The following is a 22,702-nucleotide window of genomic DNA, read 5'->3' as shown; positions in this document are numbered from 1 at the left end:
GATAGTTCAGTGTATCTGGCTTATTCTAGCCGAATACACTTGTAAATAAATCTTTAGTGATTATTGAAAAAATGGAGAATAAGGATCAAGATATCAATGAGCACGAAAGGCAACGCCGAAGCAGGTAACTTTTTAAAAAGTTTTTGTAACGTGCTCTTGATGTACAGTTTGAAACACATAAACAATTCATTAAAATGCTCTGAAACATAAATATTTGTCATATGCCAATGAATTCTTGATATTATATGTCTGGATTTAGAGTTGTTTTGCTAAATTAAAAGAGCAATTGCAAATCTGAGAGCACTGTGTTTATTTGGAGCAATACGTTTTGCATCTGTGTGCAGTTGAAACGTCCGAATGCGTGGTGTAGGGGAAGCCTCTAAAAGAACTAAGGGTTGATAAAACTGCAAAGCGTTTCCATTACAATAAGCAACTAAAAACTCTCATATTTGGCCATCTGATAATCAGTTTCCTTCAGTAGTCAAATTAATTGCAATAAATTTTACAAATTTGAAAACTTCGTATTTTGCAAGAATGTGTAACAGACACTGAGATGTAAACGAATTCTGATATGTACTGTCCACCTTCCTACCTTCTCCACTTCAACTATTAATAATTATCTTTATTGTGCTATATTTGAAATATTATGTAAAATATTAAACAATTTTACCTAAAACAAGTTACCAAATTTTATATTTACAATGAACAATCTTTAAAGTCCACAGAACAGGGGGTGCGTTATGATATATTATATATTTTTTCGTTTAGTTTCAGGAAAACGTGGGATCCTTTTACTTTGAAAACAATAAATGATGAAGAAGAAATCACTGGGAAATTTGTGCTGCTCCTGCAGTATATAATTTGCTTTACCTTTGGAGTTTGTGTGCTGGGATTTATCTTTCTCAGCAAGGTTAGTAAATACTTGGAGAAATAGTCCTGGAATTTTTTAAAAAACTTAAGTTTTGTCATGTTGCAAATAATTTACAGTATTTGTTAAACAACAGTAGTATAATGCCTTTTTTGCTAAATATCTATTGATCACAATATATAAGCACTTCTTAAGACCTCAGAATGCCCCAAAGCAATCTTATAATCAATGTAATACTTCTTGAAAAATACAAATAGCAATGAAATAAATAGCTAGATTTTTGAATGTTTGTTGAGAGATAAATGTTGACCAGGGGACTAGGATAATTTCTCTTTGAACAGTACCATGGGATATTTTACATCCACCTGAGAGTGCAAACAGAGAATTCAGTTTAATGTATTATCACAAAGGTATGTACCTATGACAGCACAGCACTCCATTGGAGTATCCACCTAGATTTTTTTCCCAGTTCTCTGGTTTGAAGTTTGAAGTCTCACAACACCAGGTTTAAGTGTAAATCTTTAGTTTAAAGTGTAAAGGTAAATCTGTGTTTACCCAGTCCAATGCCGGCATCTCCACATCATTGAGGTTTGAACTCAGTACCTCGTACCTCAGAGAGAAGAATGAAATCACTAAGCCATAGTTGACACAGATCCATCAGGCTGATGAAATACAAGGGGTAAGGTTTTTGAAGCAGAATTTGATGAAAGGTCCTCAATCTGAAATGTTAACTCGACCTCCACAGATTATGCCTGTCCTACCAAGCATTTTCAGCTTTTTCTTATTTTTCCACAGTAAGATTTTGATTCACTTTGTACAAAGAAATACCTCAAAATATCCCAAACCCTGCGCTTCTTAAAAATGCAACATTGAGACTGTTTTTTTTTAACTTCATTCCATTCCAATCAATTCAAATTAAAGCCAATTCAGAGTCCCAACAAGTTGGGACATTCCCGATCCAAACTGACAAGACAGGGCTCTCACCTCCTGTCTTGGGCTTGACCTACATGATCCAAGCTGATTGGAGTAGGCATAGCTCCTCCTCCAAGGCTTGATCTCATTTGCATCTTAGCCAAAAGGCCGAGATGTTGCTTTTAAAAATTGCTTCAAATGAAGCCAAAATGTAACCTAATGACTTCAACCAAAAGGCCGAGAAGCGATCCTGACTCACCAGCGAGAGTGCTAATGATTGTGCCTGTGACTAATTGACATCCAAGGCATAGCGAAGAGAGCACCCCCCCCATACAGCTGATAAGGTTCATGGGTAAAACCATCTAGTTCAGTATAACTTCCAGGCTCACTCTCATTTTCATGCTCACTTCAAATGCTAAGGAGCAGGAACAAATAATACAGTTGCTCCAATTGTTTTCAGTGTTCACGAGCTATCCTGAGAGAGTAACGATATGTTACTGTTTGTAATTCAGTAATTTAGTTTTGGAAGTTAGAGGTGTAAAATTTACTGTGCTGCCCACCATGGGAATCGGAGCAGGCAACAGGCGAACCCTGGAAACGTCTGTTGACCTTGGGTGGGATTTTCCGGTTTCGGGCCAAATGCGACCAGAAAATGCCACCCAGAGTGTATGTATGTTTGAGTGTTATGTTTGGAAGTTAGAACTGAAGGGAGGTTATACTGAGCTCTCCAGTTATGGAAACATCCTAACCTCGAATGTCCTTCTGGCCAGCAATATGTTCCTGATATAAGTTGTTCTGGGGCACAGTAGAAGCAGTAAGAAGTCTCACAACACCAGGGTAAAGTCCAACAGGTTTATTTGGTAACAAAAGTCACTAGCTTTCGGAGCGCTGCTCCTTCGTCAGGTGAGTGGGAGTTCTGTTCACAAACAGGGCATATAAACACACAAACTCAATTTACAAAATAATGGTTGGAATGCGAGACTTTATAGGTAATCAAGTCTTAAAGGTACAGACAACGTGAGTGGAGAGAGGGTTAAACGCAGGTTAAAGAGATGTGTATTGTCTCCAGACAGTACAGTTAGTGAGAGTTTGCAAACCCAGGCAAGTCATGGGGCTTACAGATAGTGTGACATGAACCCAAGATCCCAGTTGAGACCATCCTCATGTGTGTGGAACTTGACTATCAGTCTCTGCTCAGCAACTCCGTGTGTCGTGGAGGCCGCCTTGGAGAATGCTTACCCAAAGATCAGAGGCCAAGTGCCCGTGACCGCTGAAGTGTTCACCAACAGGAAGAGAACACTTTTGCCTGGTGATTGTCGAGTGGTGTTCATTCATCTGTTGTCATAGCGTCTGCATGGTCTCCCCAATGTACCATGCCTCAGGACATTCTTTCTTGCAGCGTATCAGGTAAACATTGTTGGCCGATTTGCAAGAGTGTGTACCGTGTACCTGATGGATGGTGCTCTCACGTGAGATGATGGCATCTGTGTCGATGATCCGGCACACCTTGCAGAGGTTGCTATGGCAGGGTTTTGTGGTGTTGTGGTCACTGTTCTCCTGAAGACTGGGTAGTTTGCTGGGGACAGTGGTCTGTTTGAGGTTGTGTGGTTGTTTGAAGGCAAGAAGTGGGGGTGTGGAGATGGCTTTGGCAAGATGTTCGCCTTCATCAATGACGTGGAGAAGAGGTCATAGCTTCTCTGCTCCGGCGAAGTACTGGACAACGAAGGATACTCTGTCTTCTGAGGAGATTGTGCGGTTTTTCGCTGTGGCGTGTCAGAACTGTTGATTGATGAGTCGAATGCCATATCCTGTTCTTATGAGGGCATCTTTCAGCACCTGGAGGTGTCTGTTGCAACCCTCCTCATCTGGGCAGATCCTGTGTATAAGGAGGGCTTGTCCGTAAGGGATGGCTTCTTTAATTTGTTTAGGGTGGAAGCTGGAGAAGTGGAGCATCGTGAGGTTATCCGTGGGCTTGCGGTACAGTGAAGTGCTGAAGTGACTGTCCTTGATGGTGATGCATGTGTCCAAAAATGCAACCAATTCCAAGTATAGTAGAAGCTCAGGAATTTTCAGCAGGACCCAGATATGCTGGATCTCTGTCAGGACTGGCAATATGTCTTATCCGATCCTAGTTGACAGCAATGAATAGTGCAGAACTGGTTAGAAAAATTTCCCTTCCATCAAGCGACCTGATGCTGGGATGAACTTGATAAACATGTCAGTTTAGGAGAGACACAAAACCCATCTCTTGAAGACCAAGCATGGAAAATGCCAAAAATTGTTTCAATATCCTTTTTATCTCCAAGGGAGCTAATCACTTTTGAAACTGTCCGGTAATAGCTTGTGATTAGTCACTGTTTTGTCCCATTTTGACATGTTGAGTTGAGTGGTGTGAATACTGAAGAATGTACACTTCTATATTTTGCAGGCCAGTCTTCTCTTATTGATCAGCATATCAAACACTCACTCACCCTTTGAAAACAAGCCTTTCATTCACCTTGTCTTAGCTTGTGCATTGTTGGTACCTAATGTTCTGGCATTGGCAAAGGCTTTATGGAAAACGGCATTTGGATCATCCATTACTCCTCCACTGAGTATTCTGGGAATGGTAAGCTGAACCATCTATCCTTTAGTTTATAAACTTTTAGAAATGTTTAGATTTTGGAGATCAGCCAGTGCTAATCATCATTCAGCAGAGCTGAATCATCAATCACTTTGCATAGATTTATTTAACCTGAAATTACCAAGCAATGAATCAGAATTCAAATTTATTTTTTAAGTAATTACCTGCTTAAATGACAGGGAAAAGAATCTTAGACAGATTAATTCAGCACAAGATGTACAAGACAATTTTAAGTCTTAGACATTCCATCTCCTTCAGTACGTTCAAACAGAAATCTAATTTAAATGTCTTTTCAAGTTATACAAATATTATTGTGACTTTATATATGTACTGACGTGGCATTAATACAAAACAAGAGATTTTAGGAAATAGTCAATGTCGACAAATTTAGTTTAAATAGTGTAAATTTGTGGAGTTCACTCATCCAAGTGTTATCTTTCTGCAGGAGTAATTTAGTTGTTACTTTGGAAAAAAATTAACGAAAAGTAGTTCCAAAGTTATTGTTTTAGAACACACACTGGAAGCAAAGAGAAAGAAAAAGATGAATTGAATATTTAATTCACGGTCTATTAAATATGACGAATACATTTCACACTTTGGGCACAATCTTACCAGCTCACCGCACGGGTTGATAGTGTGTGAGGTCAAAAATCTGATTTGTGTCCGGTGCGAATTGGATTGCTATCTTCCCGACCCTGTTTTGCCATTGAGAAAGGCTTTGCGCCTTTTCTATTAGCATTGTTACTGGGATTGGTACAGCTGTTTCTGCACCCCCGTTCTCCCCCACCTCAGATGTTCCCGAGCGTCATTGGCTAGGCATGATGCTGATAAGAATCACTACTGCTTTGCCATATTGGAGACCAGGCACTGTGGCCACGCCAGGATGATCGGATGCCATTAACCAGGTGGTCGTGGCTGATCAGTGCGCATTCAGTAGTACATCAGGCAGTGCCTACCTGGCACCCTGGCAGTGCTTACCTGGCACCCTGGCAGTGCCAAGAGGTGTGGCGTAAGTGGGGGCGGTGCCTGAGTGGAGGTGGGCTACAACGGGGGATATGCACAACGATGGGGGGGCTTATGCAGAGGACGAGGTCTACAAAAAGATGGTTAACAAAGGGGAGCTCTGCAAAGGGGATGGTCAGCAAAGGGTGCAAGCAGAGGTTCATGCAAGGCCGGGCTGCAGAGGGAGCAAGGGGGCATTTTGGTAGTCCATGGGAGCCTCATTGGAAGGGTTCTGATGCCTCAATGCGAGCAACCCCTGTCATCGTGGGGGGTAGTCAAGCTGCCGCCAAGAGGGGAGGGAGGTGACTGATGTCCATAGTGGGGGTCTCTCGGTGCACTAGTAATTCAGGATGCCTTACATAATGGCACCTGAGCACTCTGAAGCCAGTTTCACTAGCACCCCCTCCACCCCTCCTCCCCACCTCCGTCAGAAAGCTGCCAACTGTCAGAAAAACTGGCAGTGCCAGAAGATTGCAGTGCCAGGCTCCCCCTGAAGACCAGCATTGAGGGCTCCCATTTTCATGCTGTTATGATGCATTTTTGGGGAAAATTCCACCATCTATATTTAAATCTCACATTCTGTCACATAAAGTCAAACCTACAGCTGCACATTTCTACACTGGATGGAGCTTCATAAACGCCAGGGATAGGAAGTCAGCTCGAGTATATATGATGAACACTGTTATTGGCACTGCCTGATATTTAAATCCATCGACTTGAAAGGCTTGAAAATTCTACTGAAGTAATTTGTAAATGCAAAAGGAGTTATCTCGTGGGTTCAGAACTTATCTATCAAGGTAGATTAAATGAACTGAAAATCAGTGAAGAACCTAATTGGCCCAACTTTATTTCAATGTTAACCTTGTGTTTGCAATCTTATAATTTTGCTTTAAAATTTTTAAATTCTTTTTCTTGCCAGGTTTGCATAATTGAAGCAGTTGTTGCTTTTGGCACTTCAGTCCTGGTGTTAGTCTGCATGCCTCACTTTGACATTATAACCAATCTGTACATTTTGAATGGTGTTTGCCTTCTTCCCTCTCTTCTGCAAGTAATCTTTCAGCTGAAACCACTCAAACCTTCTATATTATTCCCATTGGCCGGCTTTGGCTTTGTTTTCCTGGGCCTTTTGCTTTTTGTTTTAGCTCACAATCCCCAACAGCATTTAGATGAGTTTAAACACATCCAACCATATGTGGGCCTTGCAATTGTTGCCTTAATAATCGTATCCTTCAATTGGTGGGAAAATTTTACATTGTACTGCAAAATTGAAGTGATGGAAAATATAAGGAAAAGCTTGAGACTTACCAGAAACATCACATACATTTTTACCAATGCAGTTCGAATCCTAGTTACTGGCGCTGTAGTGGCAGCATGGATTCCAATCAAGGAATATAACTGGGAAGATGTGAAAACAGTCTCGCAATTTGAGTTAAAAATGATTTTGAGCCTCTTTGGAATACAGGTGATTTCTTCTGCCCTTTGCCACTGGTTTGGGGTTCTTGTGTGTAAAATGCATGCAGTCAGACGCAGTTTCATTTTGCCTTCCATATTAGCCACTCCAATTGTGTTTTTTGCTATTTTGATTGTGTTGTATGATAGTTCCAATAAACATGGCGAAGTGGCTACTTTTAACTTGACTGGCCTCTGCCACACTTTAAAAACCTCCAATGACAGCGACCCTGTACAAATCCTGCTTTTAGAAATTCCTCGCAGCCTTTGCAGAGCACCAGCAGTGTTAGATTCCAGCAGTTTGGCACTGCTTGGCTCCTTTGCTATCTGCTTTTGGCTAGGGCTGTTCTTCTCAACATTTTACGTGTGGGGCCGACACATTCAAAGGATTGAAAGGACATCCCAGCTGTTTGTTCGATGGTTGTATGAAACAGCCTTCATGGAACAGTCAATGCTGCTCAATACACGTGTCCAGAAAAAGAAAGAGAAGAAAATTAAAAGGTACAAACCTCTGTTATACTTTCTTCCCGATATCTTAACAGAAAGATACTTTTCTCCAAACTTGGTTAGCAGAAGGGAGTCAACATTGCAATGCACCTGATTTCAGAATTACCATTCTATTGTGGAAATCATTTCAGAAGCTTCTTGCCTTCCTGATCAACAAAAGTGGGCGTTAAGTAGAAAGAAATTCTCTGGTTCTGTTATTCCTTACCCTGAGGCAAATTCCATTTGAACAACCAAAACCAGTCTATAAATCTCCTCTGTGCAATGTAATGCTCAAAGTGTAACACAGTGAATGACCAGTTTCTTACTTTTAAAATGCTATGATTTCACAAAAGTTGTAAATTTTGGTTGCTTTAAGGCAACCCCCCCACCACTGTATGGTTATCCGAACCCCAACATTCAGCTCTTCCATTACCTGCCCCCTCACCCCACTCTTAGGTTCACTAGTAACCCCCATTCCCTGCTCAATTGGTCAGCGACAACAATCTACCCCACCCCCCCCACTGCCCTCACTCATGATATGAAGTCTCACAACACCAGGTTAAAGTCCAACAGGTTTATTTAGTAGCAAACGCCACTCACTAGCTTTCGGGGTTCTGCCCCTTCGTCAGATGAGTGGGGAATTCTGATCACAAACAGGGCATATAAAGACACACACTCAGTTTACAGAATATTAATAGAATGCGAGTTGTTACAGCTAATCAAGTCTTAAAAGTGCAGACAATGTGAGTGGAGATAGCATTAAGCATAGGTTAAAGAGATTGTCTCCAGACAGAACAGCTCATGAGATATGGCAAGCCCAGGCAAGTCATGAGGGTTACAAATAGTGTGACATGAACCCAAGATCCCGGTTCAGGCCATCCTCATGTGTGCAGAACTTGGTTATCAGTCTCTGTCGTACAACAACGGTTGAATGAACACCACTCAACAATCGCCAGGCAAGACTGTTCTCTTCCTGTTGGTGAACACTTCAGTGGTCATGGGCATTCGGCCTCTGATCTTCGGGTAAACGTTCTTCACAACATACGACAGCGCAGAGCTGAGCAGAGGCTGATAGCCAAGTTCCGCACACATGAGGATGGCTCAACCAGGATCTTGGGTTCATGTCGCATTATCTTTAACCCCCATGACTTACAAAATCTCACTAACTGTTCTGTCTGGAGACAATCTCTTTAACCTATGCTTAATGCTATCTCCACTCACATTATCTGCACCTTTAAGACTTGATTAGCTGCAAAGACTCACATTCTAATCAGTATTCTGTAAACTGAGTGTGTGTCTTTATGTGCCCTGTTTGTGATCAGAACTCTCCACTCACCTGACGAAGGGGCAGAGCCCCGAAAGTTAGTGGCATTTACTACCAAATAAACCTGTTGGACTTTAACCTGGTGTTGTGAGGCTTCTTATTGTGTTTACCCCAGTCCAACACCGGCATCTCCACATCCTCACTCATGATATCACGGTTGAAATGCCCCTTATTTTATTTCATAAGGGTTGGTCAACTGGGAGAAAAGTCGGTAGGTACAGAGGTCTGTGGCAATGGGCCTGGCAGTGGAGTTTCTGGTTACTGTCAGACAGCAGCAGCCAAAAGGCCCTGATAGCAAATAGGGATGCCGTTAGCCCAGAACTGCCCTGACCTCTCCAGATATTAAAGCTTGATCCTCAGAAAACCTCTGCAACAAATTCAGGAGGAAAATCACAAGGGCAGAACAAATGGTTTTATTTGAATGTTTTTTTGAAAATGTTGTTGATGCTAAAAAAAACTGATTAACTGTCAAGATTCATCCAATTAAGTCATGGGGTTCTTTTCACATTCCAATTGGTGTGGAAAGGCAGAATGACATGAAGATCAACAGGCCAATGGAGGGAGAGTAGAAGCAAGGTGGGTGGAGATAGGAAGTCATGTGGTGTACCCTTCAAGCTACCTTCAACCAGAGTTGACAACCCTGATAGTCTAAAGATGTGGGAAGTATTTGAAAACAAATATGGGGTCTTCTTTGGTTTGCTGCCACACCTTTCTGACTTAAATGCCAGCTTTAATCATCTGAATGAGAAGTCTCTGCCTCCTGCAGACATAGTTCCAGCTAATGGAAAACCCCAGAAATCTTGGTAAAATGGCACAGAGGACAAGGGAGGAACTGATGCCTCTGCCATCTATTTTCCTGAACTTTGCAACTGCAGAGCAGGCATTCCCTGGGCAAAGTTTAGGGAATTTGTCTAAAATGTCTCCCAAGTCGTTGAGATTTAAATAATATTCTTTATATTTAACACACAATTACAATTAGTAACAGTTACTATGAATTCCCAGTATTGTACATTATTTAAAAGGATTTGATATTAGTAACAAATGAAAACATTTTTTGAATAGGAAGTCGGACCGTGTGATGATATATTTGTGCGCCACAATGTGGCATGAAACAGTGGATGAAATGGCAAAGATCCTTACATCGATATTCAGGTAAATTCAAGGAACCAGTTTATGTTGGCACTGACATTAAATCCAATATGGGAGTTTCCCTTCAAGTTGTACAACCACAAATTACTGTTATGACATTGCACAGTCTGTACAACAATGGAATAATAACATTTAATTGTCAATGTTGAAGTTGCCTATGTACAAAGAACAAAGAACAAAGAACAACCCAGCACGGGAAACAGACCCTTCGGCCCAACGAGCCCGCGCCGCCATCTTAACAATGTGTTTTTCCTCCTCCACCCTTGACCCATGTCTATGCTTATGGTACCCCCATTGGAAACCGGATTAAGGGGAGAATAATTTAGGGACAATTTGTTACACCAATCAACCTAAGAGCACATCTTTGGGGTATGGGAGGAAACTGGAGCACCCGGAGGAAACCCACGCAACCACAGGGAGAATGTGCAAACTCCCACAGACACTGGCCCAAATCCATGTATCTGCACAGCTAGCAGTGATAGTTACTGAGTTGTTGTGGTGCCCATCTGCTGGTCCAGTTTTAAGCACACACAAATGACGCGAAGTACTAGGCCACTCTCGAAGCATCCAAGAGCAGCCTACGCACGACCCACCGTGTGTATGCCCCTCGTTAGACAACAAGGTGGACCGACGCACCTGCGGAGTAAAAGAGAAAAACATCAACACATGTAACAGTTGATTTCCAGGAACGTCCCGAGGCTCTGACCCTTATTTAAAACAGTCTCCTATAACCCTCCATCCCTACTTCGCTCATGTGTCTATCTAAGTAAACCTTAAACAAGTCCAGCGTGCCTGCCTCCACCACCTGACTTGGCAGTGCATTCCATACCCCCACAACCCTCTGTGTGAAAAACCTCCCTCTAGCATCCAAATTATACCTCTCCCCCCTCACCTTAAGCCCATGGCTCCTCGTGATATTTGTCTCCAATCTAGGAAAAAGCCTGCCACTGTTTACTCTATCTATACCCTTCATTATCTTAGACACCTCTATTAGATCCCCCCCTCAACCTCTGTCTTTCTAAGGAAAACAGCCCCAATTTACACAATCTTTCCTCATAACCCAGTCCTTCCATACCAGGCAGCATCCTAGTAAACCTCCTCTGCACTGTCTCCAGGGTCTCCACATCCTTCTGGTAGTAAGGTGACCAGAACTGGACGCTGTACTCCAAATGCGGTTTAACCAATGTTCTGTACAACTGTAGCATTAGACGCCAGCTCTTGTACTCTATACCCCTTCCTATAAAGGCTAGCATACCATAAGCTTTCTTCACAACCTTCTCCACCTGTGTTGCCACCTTCAGAGACTTGTGCACTTGCACTCCCAGGTCCCTCTGCATTTCTATACTCTTAATAGGCCTACCCTTTATCATGTAACTCCCCTCTACATTATTCCTTCCAAAATGCATCACCTCGCATTTATCAGGGTTAAATTCCATCTGCCATTTATCTGCCCAATATACCAACCTATCTATATCCTGCTGTGTCACCTGACAGTCCTCCTCACTGTCCACCAATCCTGCCATCTTTGTGTCATCTGCAAACTTGCTGATCACACCACGTACGCTGTCTTCCAAGTCATTTATATATATTACGAATAGAAGAGGTCCCAGTACTGAGCCCTGTGGCACACCACTGGTGACAGACCTCCAGCTAGAAAAGGACCCTTCCACTACTACTCTCTGTCTCCTGTTGCCTAGCCAGTTTTCAATCCATCTAGATACCTGTCCCTATATCCCATGAGCCTTAACCTTTTCTACCAGCCTACCGTGAGGGACTTTGTCAAGCGGCTTACTGAAATCCGTATAGATGACATCAACGGCTCGTCCTTCGTCAACCGTTTTTGTCACCTCCTCAAAAAATTCTACCAGATTCATAAGGCAAGACCTCCCCTGAACAAAGCCTTGCTGCGTATCCCTAATCAGATCGCAACGCTCCAAATGAGTATACATCCTATCCCTAAGAATTTTTTCCAACAACTTTCCTACCACTGATGTCAAACTCACTGGCCTATAATTACCAGGGTTATCCCTCCTACCCTTTTTAAACAGCGGTACCACATTAGCTATCCTCCAGTCCTCTGGGACCTCACCTGTGCCCAAAGAAGAGACAAAGGTTTGCGTCAGAGGCCCAGCAATTTCATCTCTCACCTCCCTAAGCAGCTTGGGATAACTCCATCAGGCCCCGGAGCTTTATCAGTTTTTATGCTGTCTAAAAACCCAAACACTTCCTCCCTCGTAATGGATATTTCTTTCAACTGGTCTACAGCTCCCTCCAAGACAGTACAAGACACCAAGCCCCTCTCCTTCGTGAATACCGATGCGAAGTATTCATTCAGGATCTCCCCCATTCCCTCAGACTCTAAGCACAGTTCTCCTCCTCTGTCCCTAAAGAGGACCTATTTTCCTTCTAACCACCCTTTTGTTCCTAATATAAGAGTAAAAAGCCTTTGGATTTTCCTTAATCCTATCTGCCAAAGCCATCTCATGCCCCCTTTTCGCCCTTCTAACTCCCCTTTTGAGCTCCCTCTTACACTCTATATATTCCTCCAGTGCTCTCTCTGTTCCCAGTTGCTTAGACCTGACATATGCCTCTCTCTTCTTCCTGACCAAGTCCTCTATATCTCTAATAATCCGCAGCTCTCCAATCCTACCTTTCCCATCCTTCCTCTTAACCTGCACATGTCTTTCCTGTAAGCTTTTCAGTTTTCCCTTGAAAGCCTCCCACTTGCCGACCGTGGACTTACCCCCAAACAACCTTCCCAATCAGTATCCATCAACTCATGCCTAATCCGGCTATAGATTGCCTTCCTCCAGTTTAGCACCCTCCCCTTTGGACAGCACTCATCTTTTTCCATTATTATCCTAAAGTAGACAGACTTGTGGTTGAAAGTTTTCATTTTGTAGAGTGTCAGTTTGCATTGTCTGCTTTCCAACAATTTCCTTGTACCTCCTTCCAGTCTGAAGCTACGTTGGCAATTGTGCTTTCAAGTGTAAATTACCGGTCTTTGTTTTTCTCTGCTTGTTCACATGATGTATTGTGGATTGGCATGACAGTATCACTGAGGTAGGACATGGGTTCACTGGGAGCCAGTCTCCCATCCCTGGCATTGCTTTCTTAGCGCAGTGGGCCAGGAGACTCGAGCGGGGGGAGAGGGGTGTTTTGCGGGCTGTCTGCTGGGCGCCCATTCAGTCCAAATATCTGATGCCATCAGTTTCATGCTGGAGATTGGCACAGAGCTGAATAAATTATGCATTCCATAATATTAATATAATTTAAATGTCATTAGCGGGCCTGGGATTGAAATCTCCGAGCCCACTAGCATCTCCCCCTGCCAGGAATGTTTCACTCCAGTGAGATTTACAGTAGCTCCCCACATGGCGAGCTTGTGGCCTGACACTGCTGGAGTGAAGTGGGGGGGGCAATCAAACCCAAGATCCCAGTTGATGGCATCCTCATATGTGCGGAACTTTGCTATTAGTCTCTTTTCCGTGACTCTGCATTGTCGTGTGTCGTGAAGGCCGCCTTGGAAAACACTTACCCGAAGATCAGAGGTTGAATGCCCCAACACGAAGAGAACAGTCTTGCCTGGTGATGGTCGAGCGGTGTTAATTCATCGGTTGTTGTAGCCTCTGCATGGTCTCCCCAATGTACCATGCCTCGGGACATCCTTTCCTGCAGCGTATCAGGTAGACAATGTTGGCCGAGTTGCAAGTGTATGTACCATGTACCTGGTGGATGGTGTTCTCATGTGAGATGATGGCATCCGTGTTAATGATCCATCACGCCTTGCAGAGGTTGCTGTGGCAGGGTTGTGTGGTGTTGTGGTCACTGTTCTCCTGAAGGCTGGGTAGTTTGCTGGGGACAGTGGTCTGTTTGAGGTTGCGAGGTTGTTTGAAGGCAAGAAGTGGGGGTGTGGGGATGGCCCTGGCGAGATGTTCGGCTTCATTGATGACATGTTGAAGACTCCGGAGAAGATGTCGTAGCTTCTCCACTCCGGGGAAGTACTGGACGATGAAGGGTACTCTGTCCGCCGGTCCCATGTTTGTCTTCCGAGGACGTTGGTGCGGTTTTTCGCTGTGGCGCGTTGGAACGGTTGGTGGATGAGTTGAGCATCATATCTTGTTCTTACGAGGGCATCTTTCAGCGTCTGGGGATGTCTGTTGCGATCCTTCTCATCTGAACAGATCCTGTGTGGCAGTGCCGCGGCCTCAGGACTTTTCAAACAGCACTGTCTGTGGTCACTGCTGCATGGAATCCGGGTGTGTGTTACTGGGGGGAAGATGGGGGGGAGGGCTATGTTGCTGGGTGGGCGTGGGCAAGGGGATGGGCAGTATTGATAATATGAGTTGCTAGGGGCAAGCAGAGTCCCTTAACCTCTCCACCTGTCTGCCCTTCTCCAAAATCCACTCCTTTTCCCCTATTCAGATTGATGAGATGGCTTTTGAGATGCAACCGATTGAGCTTGCTGTTTTTTTGGTTGCTGATGGAGCTGAGGAGGAGGCACAAGATGGTGAATTGCAGGCAGAGGAGGCCCAGGCCTTACCACTCACAGGAGTAAAGCGAGACAGCCACCAGAGGCAGGATGTGGCTGTCCTTCACCCAAAGGTGCAGGAGAAGGAAGGTACAGAGATCCCGGCAGTTCCACAAACGGGTGTCCTTCAAACAACCTGGGGACACTGCGTGCCGCTGACGGCCCCAGCTCTGAAAGGAGACAGTGCCACACTTGTGCCATTTGTTGCAGGATCTGGCACCTCGGGGCACGGGGTGGCACCCACTCTTGATGGCTGTGAAATTGACGGCCGCTTTAAACTTTTATGCCACGGGGTCCTTCCAGACTCTAATGGAGATCTATGTGGCATTTCGCAGTCAGCCGTCCACAACTGTGTGAAGGAGATCACGGATGTCCTGTATGCCGGGCTGGCCAGCATGTTAAATTTGACCTGGACCAGGACCAACAGGAAGCCAGGGCTGCAGAATTCATGGCCATTGTGGGGATGCCAAATGTCACCTTCAAGGCCTTGATTCAGAATCCACAATGATTCATGAATAGAAAAGGCTTCCATTCCCTAAATGTGCAATTGATGTGTGACCATAAGATGAATATCATTCACGTCCGCGCCAGATATCCCCGGCAGCGTGCATGACAACTTCATCTTGACAAGCACAGGTATCCCAGAGGTCTTTGAGGAGGACCCCTGGGTGCAGGGATGGCTCGTGGGGAATTAGGGTACCCACTTCGGACTTGACTAACGACGCCTGTGCGGAGGCCTGAGACCGATGTGGAGACCGGATACAGTGAGGCCCACATTGCCACTCGTTCACTAGCGGAGAGGTGCACAGGGCTACTCAAGATGCAGTTCGGGTGCCTGGACCGCTCCTACAAAATAGCCCCCTGATTTCTTCCCGCATTGTAGTGGTTTTCGCAACCTGGTGCGGCAGTGAGGAGACCATCTGATGGCGCAGAACGTGGAGGCCGAGCAGCTGGGTGCTGCTGGGGAGGAGGCAGCCCAGTAGCAGGAGGGGGAGGAAGAGAAGGAGGACAACGCTGAGTAACCCCACCCAGCTGTTGGAGGGCTGGCAGCAAGGATCAGGTATGCGAGGGTGGTGAGGAAGGCCCTGACTGCCAAGCACTTTACTCATTAGGGCCTGTGTTGCTGCACGTGGGTTCCGTTCCACACCTCCCACCCCCCCCCCCCCCCATCCCCATCAAAGCCCTACAATCTCCTGCAACATTGTCACGCCAGAGTGGTGGGCCTGGGAAGGCTGTGTTAGCGAGTTTCTTTGGCAGGCAGGAGGGTGATTATGACAATGCCCTGGTGCAAACCCGTTTGTCTCCTGAGCTCTGTGTGCACGTTAGCACCTGGGGCCATATCTGTGTAGTGGGTAGGGGATCAGTGAACCCTCATACAGGGCCCCGGGACAGGAGGGAGGGTAGGGAATGGAATCTCATGCCAGATTTTTTAACTTGCTGCCAATGCATGCCACCCACTGCAACCAGTGATTTATTTGTGCACCTTCATTTTCTTCGTGACACAGCTTTGAGGGGCCTCCAGCACTGACATCAACATAAAGGGTCCCTCTGGTGACTGTCAGGGTTACAAAGTTCCTGTTAGAGGCAAACCTGAGATGAATTAGTCACAGGCAGGTGGTGAGAAAACATTTATTGGTGACAGTAAATGTGCCTTATTGATGAGTGCTGATATAAAAACGTGTGAACAGGAAATGTTAAAGTGTATAAGGACTCCATTTACCTAGTGCTGCCCTTCACCCATGCCATCTTTGTGCTGCTACAACTTCTTAACCTTACATGGCATACCACTACATACTGGGGTCTCCCTAGAATGTACATCGGAGGTGGAGGGGGGTAGCTGCCTACCATGCCCAGTGAGCTGTGATATTCTTGGCAGGCGTCCTTTGGAGGGCCTGGACCTTGAGGGTTCTGACCAGCTTTCAGGTGTCTGGGACGTGTCCATGACACCCTCTTCATCCTGCTGCCCCTGAGATGCCTCAATGTCAGGAAGGGGCAATCAGAAGGTGTAGCCATAGCCACAGTTTCCTGGCTGGAAGGCCCCAGCATGGGCCCGAACCCTCCCTTCTCTCTCGGGGTTCCTGTGGGCCCCTGGGTCACTCCATGAGATGGCAGTTCTTCTGCAGTGAGCTCCAAAAGCTCCACCATCACCTGGCCCAGCCAGTCCTGGGGGACCATCTGTGTTCTTGCCATGGTGGTCAAGTTCTCTGCAATGGCTGCCTGAGTCAGAGTCACCTGTCAATGGCAGCAGCAAGTATCCTCTGAGACTGGGCCGCACTCTGCAGCCTCTCAGCCATGACCCTCTGTGAGTGGGCCACGTTCTCAGGGGCTGCTGCCATAGCCTGCTGTGTCTCTGTGCTGTCCTGCTGGGTCTCCTGCAAGCTCTCGAGCCTCTTAGCCATGGGCTGCCGAACCTCGAGAAGCCTGCTGAGACCCTCAGCCATGGCCCACTGGGACTCTACTGTGGCCTGCTGTGACTCAGCCATCGCTTGACCCTGCCATTATCATGATGATTTCTTGTCCCAGGCTTTCCACTGCAGATACCATCCTTGCAGTATTGGTCTGGGAAGCACGCAATATCTTGTCTAAATGAAAGATTTGGGTCTCCTGTCAACAGCCTTGCAGTCAGTCCAGGGTTGCTGTCAGCCCCTCCTGCACTCCCTGTCTCTGTTGCTGCATCTCCAGCAGCTGGGGGAGAGGTGTCACGGAGGCCCAGCATGTAGCCTGGGGCCAGCTGAGTCTTTGCCTCCAGCAGGCCCCCGCATGCCTGAGACCTCGAATGTTCCCTCCTCCACATGATGTATATTAGCAGATGAGTTGTACTCATCAGAGAGTGAGCCAGATGCTTCACCACTAACGTGACCCACCAATATGAGAGACCCTGTGAAGATGATTTATGAGATTGAAGTTGATATTTATTAGGTGTTGCCCTCGGATGTCCCTTCATCCATTCCCTCCGAGGAGTCATCCGAGGTGTCAGGGTCTTGACGGGCAGGACAGCAGTGGGGCTGCGATGCCAGATGTTCCAGGTGTGTCAGAGTCCTACTTCCTGCAACATAGGACACAAGGTGAAGTGCAAGAGAGGGAGAGGAATCTGGGACGCAGGCAACTTACTTGATATTTCTCCATTGTATATAGAACAAAGAAAAGTACGACACAGGAACAGACCCTTCAGCCCTCCAAGCCTGTACTGACCATGCTGCCTGTCTGAACTAAAACCCCCTTCCGGGGACCAGATCCCTCTATTCCCATCCCATTCATGTGTTCGTCAAGACACCCCTTAAAAATCATTATCATATTTGCTTCCACTACCTCCTTCAGCAGTGAGTTGCAGGCACCTACCATCCTCTGTTTTTTAAAAAAACTTCCCTTGTACATCTCCTTCAAACCTTGCCCCTCCCAACTTAAACCTCTGCCCCTTAGTAATTGACTTGAATTGAGTGGAGGGTTGACCAGTGCTGACTTTGTGACTCCAGTCTGACCACGCAGTTGCTGATTGCCTGGATGTCCTCCTCTTCCGAAAGCTCTGGCACCCGCTCCTCAAAGGGCGTGAGGACTTGAAGGTCAGGCTCACCACCCCCTATCTCCATCCTCTCCCGGCAATTATGTGCATTCTGTTCCCATGGGGACAGAAGGAGTCACGAAAAGAATGATGGCACGACTGCTGCAGAGTATCGGGGGTGGTCCTCAGAGGGCAAGCACTGTGAAAGTTTTGAGGGGGCGGGGGTGAGGAAGGAGGTACTTGGAGGTTGGGGGCTGGAAGCATGTAGGATGCTGGGTATGGGGGATCTGGGAGTGATTTGGGGGAAGATGCTGGATGGGGTTAAACACTTACCTTTGCTGCCCCAGTGACCTTGCAGCACTGCTTGCCAGTTCTTGAGTTGTTCTGAAAGAGGGCCAGTAGGGATGCAACAGGCCTCTTTCTCTTTTGTTACCATTCTATTCTCAGATTAGCAAGCAGAAGGGGTATATAGCAGGGGACTCTGTTGTAGTTAACCTTCTTTCATATCCTGAAGAAAGGCCTTCTCTTACTGGTACCGCATAAGATGACCCAACAAAGCACTGACAAATCTCAGAAAACCAAATCAGTTAACATCATAGTGAATGCTGCACAAAAGTCTAAATGAATGACCTACAAACTGGAAATCTAGCTCTTGAGCTTTCCTTTCAGCCTTGTTATAGTAAATAAATGTTGATGCAGATAATGCTTGATGTAACCCTCAATCATCAGATTATGACATAAGAGATCCAACAATAACTGCAATTATATTGTATCTGCTTTGATAAATCCAAAGCTCATTCAGCCAATGTTCTCTTTTTCTACAGATTGGACAAATACAACCCAACTTCTTCAAAATCCCATAAAGACAATTTTGACTTTGAAACACATGTTTATTTTGATGATGCTTTTCATGTCACCAGTTCAGAGGACGCTGTACAGGAAAGAGTTGTGAATGAATATGTGAAGAGCCTTGTTTGCATAATGGAGGATATTTACAGGTATTGGAACTACCTTATATCTATCATGGATTCCTGATCTTGTGAATCAAACTGATCATAATATCAAGAAGAAAATTAGCTGGGAAACCAAATAGAATCTTGTGATAATTATCAGGACACGTTTAGACATTATTTGGGTACAAATACACGAGTGACCCTAAATACATGATCAAATGTTTTATAATCGTGTTTGTGTCATACTGTCTAATATCTAATTATAGAATCATAGAAACCCTACAGCACAGAAGGAGGCCATTCAGCCCATCGAGCCTGCACTGACAACGATTGCACCCAGGCTCTATCCCCATAACTCCATGTATTTACTCTGCGAATTCCCCGATACTGAGAGCAAATTTAGCATGACCAATCAACCTAACCCGCACATCTTTGGACTGTGGGAGGAAATCAGAGCACCTGGAGGAAACCCATACAGACACAGTGAGAATGTGCAGAATCTGCACAGACAGTCACCCAAGGCTGGAAGTGAAGCAAAACCGTTCTAATCTATCTACAATGCATCTTTGGCACTTACAGTTCTCTGCTCTTTCTGAAGATGGATTGAAACACTTTATGAGTCATTAATCTGCTTAATTTTATGTAAAATACAGAAAAAACAATCAAAAGCAAATTCCACATACTTGACTCAGTTTCAATTCTTTCTTTGAAAAATATGAAAAAATTAACTTTGAACCTATTGCTTCCGTGTGCTGACTTACCAGGCTGGAATTCTCTGACCATTCATGCCAACAGGATTCTCTGGTCCAGTTGCAGTGGCTAAAGATCTGGCTGAACGCCAAATTCTCCACCCTAGCTTGCAGCGACAACAGGGTGTGAATTGTTGGAGAATTCCAGCTACCTGTCTTTAGAATCCATTTGTTTCTGAACAGCTTTTAACTGCAAAAGCTGTCCTGATTTTTAGTTTCCAACCCCAGCCTAATAAATTAATATTCAAAGTTTAACTGTCCTCAGTGAAGTGGCCAGTGGTTCTAAGCTCCTCTCCATTCAGTAAGCCTGTCAATAACATTAGTGACTTATCCTTTCTTCCCTTGGGTTATTAAAAAAATGGAAAGATACCCTGCTGACAATTGGGCCTTAGTATTGATTTCAAATGGAAAAATGAACTGTGAAATTCCAATATTAGACTTCTTTGGCTTTAGTCCACACCTTCAATGTTTGTAGCCTTTGTCTTTTTACATCTATGAACATTAACTGTTCTAAAACAAATAACACAATCTTAAAATCTCTCAGTGAGAAAAACTTTCTCAAAAACTACAGGTACTGGACCCCTTACCCAGCATCCCAAATTCTGGAAGAACCCAAAAACTGGCTACATTCAAAATTGGTGCCCTGGGTAGCAATATAAATAAAACCCTTTTATTTGTTATTTTTCACGATTATTATATGTATTATAAGTGCATTCTAGGCTTTGGACCCAAAATCCACAAAATTCTCAATCCACACATCTGGTTCTGAGCCTCCTGGATACAGGTGCTGTGATTTACCAGGAGATTATAGTGCATGGCAATGTCACTGGACTAATGATCTAAAGGCCTGAACTGATGCTCTAGGGATGTGGGTTCAAATCCCACAATGGCATGTAATGGAATTTAAATTCAATTAATAAATCCGGAAAATAAAGCTAGTTTTTAGCAAGTAGTGACCATGACAGTTATCCTCAGTTAATGTTCTTTAGAATCAGGGTTAAAAGGAAATCCACCATCCCTTTTTGGTCTGGCTTACATGTGACTCCAGACCCACAACAATGCAGTTCACTCTGAAATGGCCTAGCAAGTCACTCAGGGGCAATTATGAATGGGCAACAATTGCTGGTCTTGCCAGTGATGCCCACATCCCATGAAATAAGAAAAAAAGATTCTAGGTGTGAAATGGCTGAATTAAAGTGAAATATTCATTCTATAAATGTACAGAAATTCATAAACACGGTCAATAAATATTGCAATTATCAAGTAACATAGTTCAGAATTACAAAATAGATAATTTAATCCAAATTTAAATTAATGATTTGTTCAGGAAATAGAGCACATTAAAACTATTAGCCAGTAACTTTATTATTCGCTACTTTCTGATAGATAGTATTAGCAAGCCAGCAACTATGACATGATAGAAGTAAGGAGCAAGCTGCAACTCTTGTCTGACCTTACACAAGTATCTACTTGAAAATTACACCTTTTAAAAGCTAACAGAGCGGGAATTAGTGTCATGTAATTTATCCTTTGGTTTGTTTATCACAATTTTGCGAATACAATTTTGAAGTTTGTTTTTGTTTAGGTGAGTGGTACTATCGGTGGCAGGGGGAACATTTCAGAAGGTGCTAGTGTGAATATGCAAGTTTTAACAGTATGACTATTGCAGCATCACAGGTGTCTGTAACGTGTATCTGTCATGGTGCTGAGGAATAAAATAGTTTAGGTTCCAATTTCAAGAACTTACTGCTAATGTTTTGGAGTTAAACCTTTTATTTTCAGAACTTTTTCAAGTGAGAAGCAGACTTTGAAGGATGAACAAGAAGATGAGCAAATGGTAAAGCAAACTATAATGGAGACACCTTACGGTGGAAGAATCACCTACACTCTCCCGTATGGCAGTACACTATATATTCATTTGAAAGACAAGCAGAAAATTCGGCACAAGAAGAGATGGTCTCAAGTATGTTAAAATAATGAAAATACTAAATAACTAAAGTTAACCATACAATTAGAAATGTGAAGCTGAAATCATTCCTACTAAATATGAAGCATGAACACTTATTGCATATGCTGAATATATTATTTGATTCATTATTGTCACATGTATTAGTATACGGAGAAAAGTGTTGCTTCTTGTGCACTATACATTGTCTGGTACTTTAAAGTAGAATTTCACAGTTATTCTGAGACTGTGTCCTTTGTTCTCCTCATGTTGCATTCCCCTCCCATTCACATTATTGAACCTTCAATTTAAATTTAGGAAAGAATGTGATATTGGCTGGGATTCTCCCCCAAAAAATTGCAGTTATTAATGTGCCAGAAAATGGGACTAACCCCCACCGGTTTTTTAACGTGATTTCCAAAAAGAATCTCTGACACTCTGCGCATCACAGAGTATCGTAGAGTGATTTCCTTCGAAAAGTAGGGGGCGGGACCTATTCCCACTCGAAAGACCAGCAGCATAATCCTGAGTGGGCCACTGCCCATGTGCCGATCTGTCAGTGTCAAGATCGACACATGTACAGTGTTCCCACATTGCTGGCCTTCAGATCACTGGCCTGTCTAGCAAACCCCCATTGCAGGCCTCCTGGACCTCCTCTGGCCAGCCCCTATGTTCTCCCCCTGCCCCACCCCACCCCCTTGGCCAGGCTAGATCTCCTTGCTGGCCTTGAACCCTATCAACCAACCCGGATGGCCAGCCTCATTGCCCCAATAGGCCCCACCCCCCAGTTGCCCCATTCCTCAGGTCCTGCCTTCTTGGCACTACCCAGTTCTTAGAGGACAGTGCCAAGGTGTCCAGTGGGCTGTATCAGATTTCCCCTTGGGAAGTGCCAGGGTGCCAGGCTGACACTGACCAATAGGCACCCCTTTACCCCCAGTGTGGGGGGTTGCTCAGTGGCCTCTCTTTCGTCCTGGATTGGCTAATCTCATGGAAATATCAATTTGAATGGTATTTTCATATGATAGTCAACCCTGCTCTGATTTCTGACACAGAGCTAATAACACCAAAAGACTGGTAGACGTGCGGAGGCCCTGATGCCCAGCAGGAATCCCACAAAATGGCCACAGCTGATGTTTCCTGACCCACTGCGCTGTCGAAGCAGTGCAGCAGGCTGGGAGAATTGCCCCCATTATGTGTACTGGCAATAAAGCC

General features: G+C 44.6%; 1 protein-coding gene across 1 annotated transcript in view; it reads left to right on the top strand.

The window, feature by feature from the left end:
• LOC145350708 (chitin synthase chs-2-like) overlaps positions 1-22,702 on the top strand; it is a 206,058-nt gene that overhangs the window by 156,058 nt on the left and 27,298 nt on the right. The window contains exons 15-20 of the mRNA XM_080199914.1: positions 769-910; positions 4,209-4,388; positions 6,325-7,355; positions 9,727-9,816; positions 18,668-18,841; positions 21,328-21,508. Coding sequence (XP_080056040.1) covers positions 769-910; positions 4,209-4,388; positions 6,325-7,355; positions 9,727-9,816; positions 18,668-18,841; positions 21,328-21,508 — 1,798 coding nt within the window. The remainder of the gene's footprint in view (positions 1-768; positions 911-4,208; positions 4,389-6,324; positions 7,356-9,726; positions 9,817-18,667; positions 18,842-21,327; positions 21,509-22,702) is intronic.

This window comes from Carcharhinus amblyrhynchos, chromosome 12 (genome assembly GCF_965287045.1).
Source record: "Carcharhinus amblyrhynchos chromosome 12, sCarAmb.v2.hapA, whole genome shotgun sequence".
In the NCBI taxonomy this organism is placed as follows: Eukaryota; Metazoa; Chordata; class Chondrichthyes; order Carcharhiniformes; family Carcharhinidae; genus Carcharhinus; species Carcharhinus amblyrhynchos.
Note: the sequence above shows the minus strand (reverse complement) of the source record. Positions and strands in the feature narration are given on the sequence as shown.